The sequence below is a fragment of the Echiichthys vipera genome (genome assembly GCF_963691815.1).
Source record: "Echiichthys vipera genome assembly, chromosome: 14".
Lineage (NCBI taxonomy): Eukaryota > Metazoa > Chordata > Actinopteri > Perciformes > Trachinidae > Echiichthys > Echiichthys vipera.
This window is the reverse complement of record NC_139839.1, coordinates 5072673-5088452: the sequence shown is the minus strand read 5'-3', so window position 1 is coordinate 5088452 and position 15780 is coordinate 5072673. Positions and strand designations below refer to the sequence as shown.

Here is a 15780-nt window from a genome sequence, read left to right as displayed (position 1 = left end):
TAAACATGAACTGCAGCTCAGTGATCACTTCCTTTATTCTAAAATCATTTAAAGTTTGAATTCAGCCTGAAGATCGTGGTTTTTACACACTCTGATTATTATTATTATTATTATTATGATGTTAAACTGGAGCAGGGGGAGAAGTTCAGCATCCGTGAGGAACTCGGAGTAGAGCCGCTGCTACTTTGTGTTGAAAGGAGCCAGTTGAGGTGGTTCAGGATCATCTAGTAAGGATGAACCCTGGGCGCCTCCCTAGGGAGGTGTTCCAGGCACGTCCAGCTGGGAGGAGGCCTCGGGGAAGACCCAGGACCAGGTGGAGAGATTAGATCTCCACACTGGCCTGGGAACGCCTCAGGATCCCCCAGTTAGAGCTGGTTAATGTGGCCCGCGAAAGGGAAGTTTGGGGTCCCCTGCTGGAGCTGCTGCCCCTGAGACCTGATCCAGGATCAGAGGCTGGAGCTGCTGCCCCGGAGACCTGATCCAGGACCAGAGGCTGGAGCTGCTGCCCCTGAGACCTGATCCAGGACCAGAGGCTGGAGCTGCTGCCCCTGAGACCTGAACCAGGACCAGAGGCTGGAGCTGCTGCCCCCGAGACCTGATCCAGGATCAGAGGCTGGAGCTGCTGCCCCCGAGACCTGATCCAGGATCAGAGGCTGGAGCTGCTGCCCCTGAGACCTGATCCAGGATCAGAGGCTGGAGCTGCTGCCCCTGAGACCTGATCCAGGACCAGAGGCTGGAGCTGCTGCCCCTGAGACCTGATCCAGGATCAGAGGCTGGAGCTGCTGCCCCTGAGACCTGATCCAGGACCAGAGGCTGGAGCTGAGATGAACTGGAGCAAAACTAAAAACTTGTGTCATTCTGAGGGAATAAAGGAATAAGGAGAGTTGAGGCGTTCGTCCACTGAGAGGCGCCACAGACACGTGATAACTGTATTTTCTTCATGGACGTAAATATTTCAGTCCCTGTGAATTATTTCCTCATTTTTTCTTTAAAATGAGTCAAATAAAAAAATATATGAAACATGAAAAACATGAAAAAAAACAAGAGAATATTTAAATAGAAACAAGAACATATTTTAATAATTAAAAATGTAATTAAATAATTCAAACATGAAACTTCTTCTGCAGAGAAATGAAGATGAACAGAGACGGGAACAGAACGATTCAGTAAAAGGAGAAAAAAATGGATTTAATTTCTATTTTATTTCATTTTCGGTGCCAAATCAAAACCACAGTTTTCTCAGGACACTTATACACATACATATATATATTTATACATATACATACTTATAATATGATATAATATTATATACATACTTATATATTCTACACATGGAGCAGGAAAAGAGCAAACTCTGACTTTATGATTTATGACAGAACATGATCTTTAATACAAATGCTGTGTTCTTGACTAACAAATATATATGAATAACACTTAATATAAATAATATATATATATGTGTGTGTGTGTGTGTGTGTGTGTATGAATCACACTATGATATTTAATGTTTAATTCAATTAATTAATTTATTTATTAATTTCACTTTTTATTGATTCATTAAAGCTTTTTAATTTCACTGTCACTTTGTTGATAAATCAATTAAAGTAAATAAAATATTTAAAAAAATATAAAAATCAAGACTTTTAAACACGAATAAACTATAAATAAATAAAAATAGAGAAAGATGTTTATTAATTTATTAAAGATTTTAATTTCACTGTCACTTTGTTGCCAAATCAATTAAACTAAATAAAATATTTTTTATAAATATTTGACATAAAATAAAGATTTTTAAACACGAAAAAACAATAAATAAATAAAAATAAAGTAATGTTTATTAATTTATTTCCGCACATGACGTCATGACACGACTCCACTCTCTGATTGGCTGAGCGCGCTGTCAATCTGTGACGTAGCGTCCACTGGGGGCGGTGGCAGGCGATACAAACCTGCCGCCGCCATGTTGGGTCTCCGGGGGACCGGGAGGAGCGACGACGGACGGACCGGGAGTAAACACCCGCTGAGACGGACCGCAGCTGGAACATGAGCCGTCCGTCCTCAGCCGGAGCCGGGGCCGGGGCTGGAGGACTCGGGGCCGGGGGTGGAGGAGGACTCGGGGCCGGGAAAGTAACTGGAGGGAAGCACGGGGGGTCCGGAGGAGCCGCAGCCGCCGCGGCAGCAGCAGCCGCGGCCGCAGCAGTGGCGGCAGCCGCCGGTGTGAGCTCCGTGATCGGGTCTGGAGGAGCCGCGGCTCCTGCCCCCTCCGCCCCCGCCGCTGTGTCCGTGTCCCTGGCTCTGCCCGGCGGACAGTCCCCGGAGCTCACCGCGCTGTTCGAGTGCCCGGTGTGCTTCGACTACGTGCTGCCGCCCATCCTGCAGTGCCAGGCGGGTCACCTGGTGTGCAACCAGTGCCGCCAGAAGCTGAGCTGCTGCCCGACCTGCAGGGGCCCGCTGTCCCCCAGCATCCGGAACCTGGCCATGGAGAAGGTGGCGTCCACGCTGCCGTTCCCCTGCAAGGTGCGCACACACACACACACACACTTCCTGCTTCTGGTGTATGACGTCACGGAGGACCAAAACAAAAGTTGAGTTTGTGTTGTTTTTTTTTTTGTTTTAATACTTTTATTTGGAAGTTTTCGAACAATACAAATAATTTAAACCCACAGACAAAGTAGCAGAAGTAATAAGAATATATACATTAACTGTGTATATATATTTATATATATATATCATGTTTAGTTGCTGTGATTGGTTGTAGGTCACGTTTAGTTGCTGTGATTGGTTGTAGGTCATGTTTAGTTGCTGTGATTGGTTGTAGGTCATGTTTAGTTGCTGTGATTGGTTGTAGGTCATGTTTAGTTGCTGTGATTGGTTGTAGGTCATGTTAAGTTGCTGTGATTGGTTGTAGGTCATGTTTAGTTGCTGTGATTGGTTGTAGGTCATGTTTAGTTGCTGTGATTGGTTGTAGGTCATGTTTAGTTGCTGTGATTGGTTGTAGGTCATGTTTAGTTGCTGTGATTGGTTGTAGGTCATGTTTTAGTTGCTGTGATTGGTTGTAGGTCATGTTTAGTTGCTGTGATTGGTTGTAGGTCATGTTTAGTTGCTGTGATTGGTTGTAGGTCATGTTAAGTTGCTCTGATTGGTCGTAGGTCATGTTTTAGTTGCTGTGATTGGTTGTAGGTCATGTTTCTGTTGCTGTGATTGGTTGTAGGTCATGTTTAGTTGCTGTGATTGGTCGTAGGTCATGTTTTAGTTGCTGTGATTGGTTGTAGGTCATGTTTCTGTTGCTGTGATTGGTTGTAGGTCATGTTTAGTTGCTGTGATTGGTTGTAGGTCATGTTTAGTTGCTGTGATTGGTTGTAGGTCACGTTTAGTTGCTGTGATTGGTTGTAGGTCATGTTTAGTTGCTGTGATTGGTCGTAGGTCATGTTTAGTTGCTGTGATTGGTTGTAGGTCATGTTTAGTTGCTGTAATTGGTTGTAGGTCAAGTTTGGTTGCTGTGATTGGTTGTTGGTCGTGTTTAGTTGCTGTGATTGGTTGTAGGTCATATTTAGTTGCTGTGATTGGTTGTAGGTCATGTTTAGTTGCTGTGATTGGTTGTAGGTCATGTTTGGTTGCTGTGATTGGTCGTAGGTCATGTTTAGTTGCTGTGATTGGTTGTTGGTCGTGTTTAGTTGCTGTGATTGGTTGTAGGTCATGTTTAGTTGCTGTGATTGGTTGTAGGTCGTGTTTAGTTGCTGTGATTGGTTGTAGGTCATGTTTAGTTGCTGTGATTGGTCGTAGGTCATGTTTAGTTGCTGTGATTGGTCGTAGGTCACGTTAGGTTGCTGTGATTGGTTGTAGGTCATGTTTTAGTTGCTGTGATTGGTTGTAGGTCATGTTTAGTTGCTGTGATTGGTCGTAGGTCATGTTTAGTTGCTGTGATTGGTTGTAGGTCATGTTTCCGTTGCTGTGATTGGTCGTAGGTCATGTTTAGTTGCTGTGATTGGTTGTAGGTCATGTTTAGTTGCTGTGATTGGTTGTAGGTCATGTTTCCGTTGCTGTGATTGGTCGCCCCTTGGAAATTGAAAATGAAAGGAGAAGTTCCTCGGCGAACCAAGCTGGCAATTGTTGCTGATGTAAAATAATAAGTTAATGTTAAAGCAACACAAAAAACGTGTGTTTAAATATTTAAATCCCAGTTCAGACGGAGCCTCAGTGCTGCTCTACTTCGAAACACTGAACCACATTTTTCACCATTTTGAGCCCAAACAACGGATCCATTAATGGAGGAACGGATCGACACGTTCATTGAAAGCTCCAATAATGAGATTGACTTCAGCCCAACACTCGGCCGTGTGTGTGTGTGTGTGTGTGTGTCATTAATGTGATGGATGTGATCCTCCTGAGTGCTCACTAAACACTACACTCTCCATCAGGGTGTAGCTGAATTTAATTCAATTTTATTTATAGTGTCAAATCATAACAGCAGTTATGTCAGGACACTTTACAGAGCAGGTAAAGACAACACTCTGGGACTTATTTATGATTTACAGAGACCCAACAATTCCCCCGTAGAGTACGATGGCGTTGAAAACCTTCACTGTAACAGACAGGAACGTCAGACAGACCCAGCTCTGTGGAAGACGGACATCTGTGTTCACCGTCTAAATGTAAGAGAACATCTAAACGTACCGCAGTGAGCGACGGAGAGCGAGCTGTACCCAACGTGCCGTTCCGCGGTATAACAGTCTATAAAGGTCCCCTTAAAACACACTACACAGTGAGTTCATATCTTCATTCATTCATTCATCTTCAGCCTCTTGTCCCTGTCGGGGTCGTGGGGGGGCTGGAGCCGATCCCAGCTGACATCGGGCGTGAGGCGGGGTCCACCCTGGACAGACCGCCAGTCTATCACAGGACACATAGAGACGAACAGAGACAGACAACCATTCACACCTACGGGTGATTTAGAGTCATCAATGAACCGAACACACGCACGTCTTTGGACTGTGGGAGGAAACCGGAGAACCCGGAGAAAACCCACGCAGACACGGGGACAACATGCAAACTCCACACAGGAGGGCCCCAGCCGGGATTCTAACCAGGAACCCTCTCGCAGTGCTAACCTGTCCTGTAGATCCCAAGAGCTCGCAATCGACGCTGCACTTCGTCCTCAGCAACACCTGCAAAGTGTGAAGTCGATCCGATGAATGTTTGTTGACGATATCTAGTTTTTAACAACGAGTTGTAATCTTAATCACCATAAAAAGCACATAAAAGTTATATTTGTTTTAAAATGTGTGTTTATGTCGAGTTAAAAAGATGCTTTACATCAAAGACATTAAATACCATCAAAGACATCAAATACCATCAAAGACATAAAGTACATCAAATACATCAAATACCATCAAAGACATAAAATACATCAAATACCATCAAAGACATAAAATACATCAAATACCATCAAAGACATAAAATACATCAAATACCATCAAAGACATAAAATACATCAAATACCATCAAAGACATAAATTACATCAAAGACATAAAATACCATCAAATACATAAATTACATCAAAGACATAAATTACATCAAAGACATAAAATACATCAAAGACATAAATTACATCAAAGACATAAAATACCATCAAAGACATAAATTACATCAAAGACATAAATTACATCAAAGACATAAAATACCATCAAAGACATAAAATACCATCAAATACCATCAAATACATCAAAGACATAAATTACATCAAAGACATAAAATACTATCAAAGACATCAAAGACATAAAATACATCAAAGACATCAAATACTATCAAAGACATCAAATACTATCAAAGACATAAAATACCATCAAAGACATGAAAGACATAAAATACCATCAAAGACATCAAATACTATCAAAGACATAAAATACCATCAAAGACATGAAAGACATAAAATACCATCAAAGACATCAAATACATCAAAGACATAAAATACCATCAAATACATAAATTACATCAAAGACATAAATTACATCAAAGACATAAATTACATCAAAGACATAAATTACATCAAAGACATAAATTACATCAAAGACATAAAATACCATCAAAGACATAAATTACATCAAAGACATAAATTACATCAAAGACATAAATTACATCAAAGACATAAAATACCATCAAAGACATAAAATACATCAAAGACATAAATTACATCAAAGACATAAATTACATCAAAGACATAAAATACCATCAAAGACATAAAATACCATCAAATACCATCAAATACATCAAAGACATAAATTACATCAAAGACATAAAATACTATCAAAGACATCAAAGACATAAAATACATCAAAGACATAAAATACCATCAAATACATAAATTACATCAAAGACATAAATTACATCAAAGACATAAAATACCATCAAAGACATAAATTACATCAAAGACATAAAATACCATCAAAGACATAAATTACATCAAAGACATAAATTACATCAAAGACATAAATTACATCAAAGACATAAAATACCATCAAAGACATAAAATACCATCAAAGACATAAATTACATCAAAGACATAAAATACCATCAAAGACATAAAATACCATCAAATACCATCAAATACATCAAAGACATAAAATACTATCAAAGACATCAAAGACATAAAATACATCAAAGACATAAAATACCATCAAATACATCAAAGACATAAATTACATCAAAGACATAAAATACTATCAAAGACATCAAAGACATAAAATACATCAAAGACATAAAATACATCAAAGACATAAAATACTATCAAAGACATCAAATACATCAAAGACATAAAATACCATCAAAGACATAAAATACTATCAAAGACATAAAATACATCAAAGACATCAAAGACATAAAATACCATCAAAGACATCAAATACATCAAAGACATAAAATACATAAAATACATCAAAGACATAAAATACCATCAAAGACATAAAATACCATCAAAGACATAAAATACATCAAAGACATAAAATACCATCAAAGACATAAAATACATCAAAGACATAAAATACATCAAAGACATAAAATACTATCAAAGACATAAAATACTATCAAAGACATAAAATACATCAAAGACATAAAATACCATCAAAGACATAAAATACTATCAAAGACATAAAATACATCAAAGACATAAATTACATCAAAGACATAAATTACATCAAAGACATAAAATACATCAAAGACATAAAATACCATCAAAGACATAAAATACTATCAAAGACATCAAAGACATCAAAGACATAAAATACCATCAAAGACATAAAATACATCAAAGACATCAAATACATCAAAGACATAAAATACATCAAATACCATCAAATACATAAAATACATCAAAGACATAAAATACATAAAATACTATCAAAGACATAAAATACATAAAATACATCAAAGACATAAAATACCATCAAAGACATAAAATACATCAAAGACATAAAATACCATCAAATACCATCAAATACATCAAAGACATAAAATACATAAATTACATCAAAGACATAAAATGTAAAAATTCAAAGACGTGAACACATTTCAAAGTGATCCCATATTTAGACATCTTTCCCGACATGATTAATAATTAACTGTTGAACCACGATGTTGAAGGACCTGCTGTTAAAAGACACGAGTGTCACGACTTCCTCTATCTGGCCCTTCAAATTAAAAGCCCTCCAGCCTTCAGTCACATAGAATTTCACTTTAATTTTTTCACCAAATGTTTGTTTGTTTGTTTGTTTTTCCTGCGACCAATGTACACACACACACACACACACACACACACACACACACACACACACACACACACACACACACACACACACACACACACACACACAGGTACATGTGATGTAAACACTGCAGAGGAGAGAGGACAGATGCTGGGAGGTGGTGGAGGAGGATCACTCTCGGCGGAGCGATACTCCCCTTTCATTCTCTCCCTCTGCTCTCTTTCTCCCCGCCCCCACTGTGTGTGTGTGTGTGTGTGTGTGTGTGTGTGTGTGTGTGTGTGTGTGTGTGTGTGTGTGTGGCATGCAGAGTGTGTGTGTGTTAAAGCGTGTGTGTGTGTGCTGCAGCGTCTCGGGGACGGCGCTGCGCGGTCGTTTGGAGGCTGGATGTTTTTCTGCCGCTCAGTCAGAGAGGACGAGAGACATTTAGTGACAGCAGAGAGAGAGGTGTTTGTGTGTGTGTCTGTTTGTGTGTCGGCGGACGGACGGACAAACGCCACACAGCTGAGTTTGTGTGTGTGTGTGTGTGTCAGCGCTTCGTGTTCTCACCACAGAAGAAGAAAAGAGTTGTTTTTCTTCTTCTGCTGCTGCAGCAGGAGAGAGAGAGGGCGAGCGAGCTTCAGCTGCGTTACTGCTGGTACAGTATGTGTGTGTGTGTGTGTGTCTCTGTGTGTGTGTGTGTGTGTGTGTGTGTGTGTGTGTGAGTGTGTGTGAGTGTGTGTGTGTGAGTGTGTGTGTGTGTGTGTGAGTGTGTGTGTGTGTGTGAGTGTGTGTGTGTGAGTGAGTGTGTGTGTGTGTGAGTGTGTGTGTGTGTGTGTGTGTGTGTGTGTGTGTGTGTGTGTGTGTGTGTGTGTGAGTGTGTGTGTGTGAGTGTGTGTGTGTGTGTGTGAGTGTGTGTGTGTGTGTGAGTGTGTGTGTGTGTGTGTGTTGTGTGTGTGTTGAATATTTCGGTATCTTGACAGATGATGTCATGTTCAGATCACTTGTGCGTCGGCAGGCGACCCGTTAGTCTGAGGGTTGGTTCGTCCGTTAAAGGCGAGCGTCGGGGTTCGAACCTGGACTCTTTTTAATTTAACGTGTTGAGTTAAAACACTTTTACCGACTGAACTGAATTATTGTCACATTTTTATAAATAACGTTTATTTAAAATGGTTTAGAGAACACAACACAACGTTACGCTTCCCTGTCTGAAGTTCTGCGCCGCTGTCTTTAGGAAACGTCCCGCCAGGTTTCACAACCAAAGAAAGTCGCAGTTTTTCGTAGTAACACGTAAAAACAGTTCTCCACCGGACGGACTAAAGGCTCATTCCTGCTCTGCGTTAAAGACGTTCTGTGCGTCCTCTGCGTCCGTCTCCGCCGTGTTTCTGTCCGTACCCTGAAAGCTGACGGATGCGTACAGATACGGAGCAAATGCTGCAGTACCACCTGAAATCGTGGGGGCAGTGTCGAGCACCGTGAACCTCAGGAGCGAGCGAGTCATCGAAGCCCCGACGGACGTCCTGAAACACTGAAAGAGACGTCGGTCGTCACTTTGTCTCATCTGTCAAACCAACGTGTGGAATTCTGCGTCCACACTCTGGGACGTCTTTAGTGTCTCACAGACCACCGCCGTCTACAACGCTGTCGCCATCATCACGTACGTCCTGTCTTCATCGCGTACGTCCTGCCCCATCATCGCCTACGTCCTGCCCCATCATCGCCTACGTCCTGCCCCATCATCGCGTACGTCCCGTCTCCATCATCGCGTACGTCCCGTCTCCATCATCGCGTACGTCCCGTCTTCATCATCGCGTACGTCCCGTCTCCATCATCGCCTATGTCCTGCCCCATCATCGCCTACGTCCTGCCCCATCATCGCGTACGTCCCGTCTCCATCATCGCGTACGTCCCGTCTCCATCATCGCCTACGTCCTGTCTTCATCACCTACGTCCCGTCCCCATCATCGCTCACGTCCCGTCCCCATCATCACCTACGTCCCGTCCCCATCATTGCCTACGTCATGTCCCCATCATCGCCAACGTCATGTCCCCATCATCGCCAACGTCCTATCCCCATCATTGCCTACGTCCTGTCTCCATCGTCGCCAAGTCCTGTCTTCATCGCGTACGTCCTTTCCCCAACATCGCCTACGTCCTGCCCCATCATCGCCTACTTCCTGTCTTCATCACCTACGTCCCGTCCCCATCATCGCTCACGTCCTGTCCCCATCATCACCTACGTCCCGTCCCCATCATCGCCTACGTCATGTCCCCATCATCGCCTACGTCATGTCCCCATCATCACCAAAGTCATGTCCCCATCACCGCCAACGTCCTGTCTCCATCGTCGCCAAGTCCTGTCTTCATCGTCTACGTCCTGTCGCCATCCTCACGTACGTCCTGTCTTCATCGCGTACGTCCTTTCCCCAACATCGCCTACGTCCTGCCCCATCATCGCCTACGTCCTGCCCCATCGTCGCTCATGTCCTGTCCCCATCATCGCTCACATCCTGTCCCCATCATCACCTACGTCCCGTCCCCATCATCGCTCACGTCCCGTCCCCATCATCGCCTACGTCCTGTCCCCATCATCGCCTACGTCCCGTCCCCATCATCGCCTACGTCATGTCCCCATCATCGCCAACGTCATGTCCCCATCATCGCCAACGTCCTGTCCCCATCATCGCCTACGTCATGTCCCCATCATCACCTACGTCCTGTCCCCATCATCACCTACGTCCTGTCCCCATCATCACCTACGTCCTGTCCCCATCATCACCTACGTCCTGTCCCCATCATCACCTACGTCCCGTCTCCATCATCGCTCACATCCTGTCTCCATTGCGTACGTCCCGTCTTCATCAACTACGTCCTGTCCCCATCATCGCTTACGTCCTGTCCCCATCATCGCTTACGTCCCGTCTTCATCGCCTACGTCCTGTCCCCATCATAGCCTACGTCCTGTCCCCATCATCACCTACGTCCTGTCCCCATCATCGCCTACGTCCTGTCCCCATCATCGGCTACGTCCCGTCTCCATCATCGTGTACGTCCCGTCTCCATCATCGCTTACGTCCTGTCCGCATCATCGCGTACGTCCCGTCTCCGTCGCATATGTCCCATCTTTGTGGCCTACGTCCCGTCTCCATCGCCTACGTCCTGTCTCCATCGCGTACGTCCCGTCTCCATCGAGTACGTCCCGTCTCCATCGCCTACGTCCTGTCTCCATCGCGTACGTCCTGTCTCCATCGCGTACGTCCTGTCTCCATCGCGTACGTCCCGTCTTCGGCGCGAACGTCCCGTCTCCATCGCGTACGTCCTGTCCCCATCATCGCGTACGTCCTGTAGTAGTTTCATACGTCCCGTCTCTATCGCGTACGTCCCACATAGATGTCACACATAGATGCTAGGAAGTCTTGTTAGCGGCGTGTGAGGTGGAAAAGTGACTCAGGTGAGTGTAAAGTCACATTCTGATTTGACCGACCTCTGGATCAGACGAACACTGAGCTGTCTGCAAGTGAAATCTGTGTGTTGGACGTTTGTGGCCTAAAAGTCTGGAAGTAATGAAGGTGTGTGTGTTTGTGTGTGTTGTGTTTGTGTGTGTCAGCAGTGTGCGTGTGTTCGATGCTGTGTCCGGCCTCCTGCCTGCCTCTCCTCAGGGAGCTGGCTCAGTGGCGCTGCCTGCTGGGCTGGCATCGCCACCACGGAGTCACTTCAGCTAGCGCCGCAAGGCTAAGCGCTAACACCGGACCACAGCATCAGCAGCAGGGGTCAGAGGTCACGGGCAGAGCCGGGCGACCTGTCGGCCGCACCAAACCGCTGCCGGGCAGCCAGGTGAGTCCTGGAGAGGTTCAAACCTGCTGCTCGACCCTCCTTCTTCTTCTTTGGGGGATTTGTTAGTGTTATTGTTGATCGGAACAAAACAAAACCAAGCCCCGCCCACAGCTTCCTGTCTGATCCAATCAGGAAGCTCCGTCAGCGTCAGTTCTCTGAGTGTCCACTAGGGGCAGGTTTCATGTTAAACAGGCCGTTTACACAGCATCATTAAACCTGTTTAAGGACAAAAGAACATTCTAGTCTGTGTGATTAGCTCAGGTCTCCATGACAACACTGAGGGGGAGGGGCTAGTTTTTATTTTATTGGAGGTTAAAGTTTATGAATAATTAGGGGCGTGGCCTCTTGAGTGACAGCTAGCCTCTGGCCCTCACTTCTCCTCGGAGGTAAACGTCAGCCAGATGGACGTACGCCCCTCCCCCCAGCCTCACATACATGACCTTAGTCAGAGGAAATGAGGCGGAGTCAAAGTCTGACAAGATGGAGACTCCCGTAGGCGAGGACGATTGGATCAAGTTCATTGCTCAGAGGGTTAGGGTTATTTTGAACAGGATTAGTGGTTAAAAAAGACCTTTGAATGCCTTCGCCGTGCTGCCCCGAGCTAACAACTGTTAGCCACGTCCGGCTGTTAGCATCTCTCCTGGATTTCTACCTTAATAAAAACTGTCTCCATGGTTACTGATGATTAAAGTGCACAGAAATACCATGGAGGAGGAGTTTACACTTTTAGCTTTTTTGTCTGAGGGCGGGAAAACAAAACATCCTCACAGTTTCTTCAGTTTGACATTAAACCGCCGAGGCACCGCTCCAAACGTGACCCGGTTCGAGCCCAGTGAGCACAGCTGCTCAGGATGAAACCGGCGTTAATGTGATTTATTTATTGATCTGAAACAAACTGAGTCGACGGAAAAACCCCGAACCTCAAGGACGACGGAGGGAATCTTTATACCTCTAACCCATTTACCAACCTGACACACACACCCACACACACACACACACACACACAACCAGACACACACAAACACACACAGACACACGCACTCACGCACGCATGCGCACGCACGCATGCGCACACACAAACACACACACACACACAGGCACACACGCACACACACGCACACAGACACACACACACTCACACACACACACACACACACACAGGGACACACACGCACACACACACAAACACACACAGGGACACACACGCACACACACACTCTCACACACACAGGGACACACACGCACACACACACACAGACACACACAGGGACACGCACACACACACACAGGGACACGCACAGACAAACACACACACACACAGGGACACGCACAGACACACACACACACACAGGGACACGCACAGACACACACACACACACACACACACACACACACACAGCTCTTAGCCTGATTGGTATTGATGGCGGTGTGGAGGAGGGTGAGCCGTGGTTTTAACCTCCGCTCCTGTTTCCTGCGTTTGTTCGTCTCCGTTTTGAATCTATTGTGTGTGAATCTGAACCAAACTGTGACTCAGCTCTTTTTTTATTCATTCATTAATATTTGTCGAGTCATTTGAGGAGATAACAGGAGTCAACGTTGAACTGATTTGTGCTGAGTCAGTAAAACAGCCCAGAAGAATCCAAACAGGGGAAAGTTTCTAAGAATGACCCAAATATTTCCCATGTTTAAACTTTTCATTATTTAAAATAACCTTCAGATATCACCATGGAAACGAGGCGAATATTTCCTGAATGCGTGTGCCGTGTTACGGCGTGATGACGTATAGGCAGCAAGAAGCATTCTCCGAGGCCCAGGTAGTGTGAGTACAAACGGGTCTGGAGGGGGGGACAAGGACCCTAAAGTACGGGGCACGGGACGGAGGCACAGTGGGAGGGCGGCCTTAAAGGTTGCAGACCCCTGGGCTCGACCTTTAAAAGACTCATTCCCTGTGAGCGTTAATCACCGGAGCAGGAGGAAGGATGAATGGTTGCTGCAGAGGTGGAGTTTGTGACTCTGAGTAAATATGTTCATTATTATTATTATAGTGTTTGAGGATGTGAGGACCAAATGTGCTGACGCTGTAAATCCCCTCAAAGAACCGTTAATGCAGCTGGACGAGAGGATTCATGTGTGTGTGGGACAAAAGTGTCTTTCTCTGCTTCATTAAACACCTTTATTATTACTATTATTATATTTATTATTATATATAATTTTAGATGCAGGCGCTGATTTTAGTTTAATACGAAAGTGTTTGGAGAAACCAGCATCAAGACGATGATGGCGTCTTGTTTTCCAGGAAGCTGCTGCTGCGCTCTGACCAGCAGCTGCTGAATATTTCATCACACACACACACACACACACACACTCTTAGAGCTGCACAACTTGCACAACTGGAAACCTCCACATGGACTGTGGACATTCAAATAGTTATTGGGTTTTTCATCAGCGTTCAGTTGCACTTCGCAAACTGAACGTTAGAGATGCAGCCTTCTGTGCGTCCTCTGCGTCCGTCTCCTCCGTGTTTCTGTGCGTATCCTGAAAGCTCACGGATGCGAACAGATACGGAGCAAACGCTGCAGTACCACCTGAAATCGTGGGGGCAGTGTCGGGCAAAATGACTAAAAATAGATGCAAAATCAGCACAAAAAGATGCAAAGTGACTAAAAATAGATGCAAAACACCACAAAAAGATGCAAAATGACTAAAAATAGATGCAAAACCACCACAAAAAGATGCAAAATGACTAAAAATAGATGAGACATTTTGACTCAGGACGCTTCTCTCCTCCATCGCCTCCATCTTTGTTGGGGTCAAACTTTACTGGAGCAACTTTTGAATGTGAGCGACGCCCTCTAGAGGAAGTTTGGATCAACGTCCGTTCAACGTAAAGGAGCAAGAAAGCACGTCTGTGTTCACACACGGAGCAGGAACCAGGAGAACACACGTCTGTGTTCACACACGGAGCAGGAACCAGGAGAACGCACGTCTGTGTTCACACACACACACACACGGAGCAGGAACCAGGAGAACGCACGTCTGTGTTCACACACGGAGCAGGAACCAGGAGAACGCACGTCTGTGTTCACACACGGAGCAGGAACCAGGAGAACGCACGTCTGTGTTCACACACGGAGCAGGAACCAGGAGAACGCACGTCTGTGTTCACACACGGCGCAGGAACCAGGAGAACGCACGTCTGTGTTCACACACGGAGCAGGAACCAGGAGAACGCACGTCTCTGTGTTCACACACGGAGCAGGAACCAGGAGAACGCACGTCTGTGTTCACACACGGAGCAGGAACCAGGAGAACGCACGTCTCTGTGTTCACACACGGAGCAGGAACCAGGAGAACGCACGTCTGTGTTCACACACGGAGCAGGAACCAGGAGAACGCACGTCTCTGTTCACACACGGAGCAGGAACCAGGAGAAGGGCCGGATCGTTCTTGCAGAGACTCCAGATGTCTCAGGAGTGGTAGCCTGTAGCAGGAGCGGTAGCCTGCAGCAGGAGCGGTAGCGTGTAGCAGGAGCGGTAGCGTGCAGCAGGAGCGGTAGCGTGTAGCAGGAGCGGTAGCGTGCAGCAGGAGCGGTAGCGTGCAGCAGGAGAGGTAGCGTGCAGCAGGAGAGGTAGCGTGCAGCAGGAGAGGTAGCGTGCAGCAGGAGAGGTAGCGTGCAGCAGGAGCGGTAGCGTGCAGCGGTAGCATCGACAGGAGCGGTAGCCTGTAGCAGGAGCGGTAGCCTGTAGCAGGAGAGGTAACTCGCAGCAAGAGCGGTAGCGTGCAGCAGGAGCGGTAGCGTGTAGCAGGAGAGGTAGTGTGCAGCAGGAGCGGTAGCGTGTAGCAGGAGAGGTAGTGTGCAGCAGGAGCGGTAGCCTGAAGCAGGAGAGGTAGCGTGCAGCAGGAGCGGTAGCGTGCAGCAGGAGCGGTAGCGTGCAGCAGGAGCGGTAGCGTGCTGCAGGAGCGGTAGCGTGCTGCAGGAGCGGTAGCGTGCTGCAGGAGCGGTAGCGCGCAGCAGGAGCGGTAGCGCGTAGCAGGAGCGGTAGCGCGTAGCAGGAGCGGTAGCGTGTAGCAGGAGCGGTAGCGTGCAGCAGGGCTGGCTTCATCCTTGTGTCGATGTTTCTCTTCTCACTTCTCTGTGGACCTGTTCCTGGTTTTTTGTTGCTCCTGTTGCCGAGTTGGTGTTTGCACTCGGGTCCAGTCCTGCGTGTTTTC

The 15780-nt window shown here is 45.9% G+C and overlaps 1 protein-coding gene across 3 annotated transcripts in view; it reads left to right on the top strand.

Annotated features, from left to right (window-relative positions):
- Positions 1–1894: 1894 nt before the first annotated feature.
- The window catches only part of siah2l (seven in absentia homolog 2-like), an 18731-nt gene continuing 4845 nt past the window's right edge, over positions 1895–15780 (top strand). The window contains exons 1-2 of one of the 3 annotated variants that reach the window (XM_083926479.1): positions 2512–2517; positions 11345–11568. In XM_083926479.1, coding sequence (XP_083782605.1) covers positions 11359–11568 — 210 coding nt within the window. In that variant the 5' untranslated portion in view covers positions 2512–2517; positions 11345–11358. Of the gene's footprint in view, positions 2518–8131; positions 8393–11344; positions 11569–15780 lie in introns of those variants that run through there. The other 2 variants (XM_083926478.1, XM_083926477.1) reach the window with 2 other exon arrangements.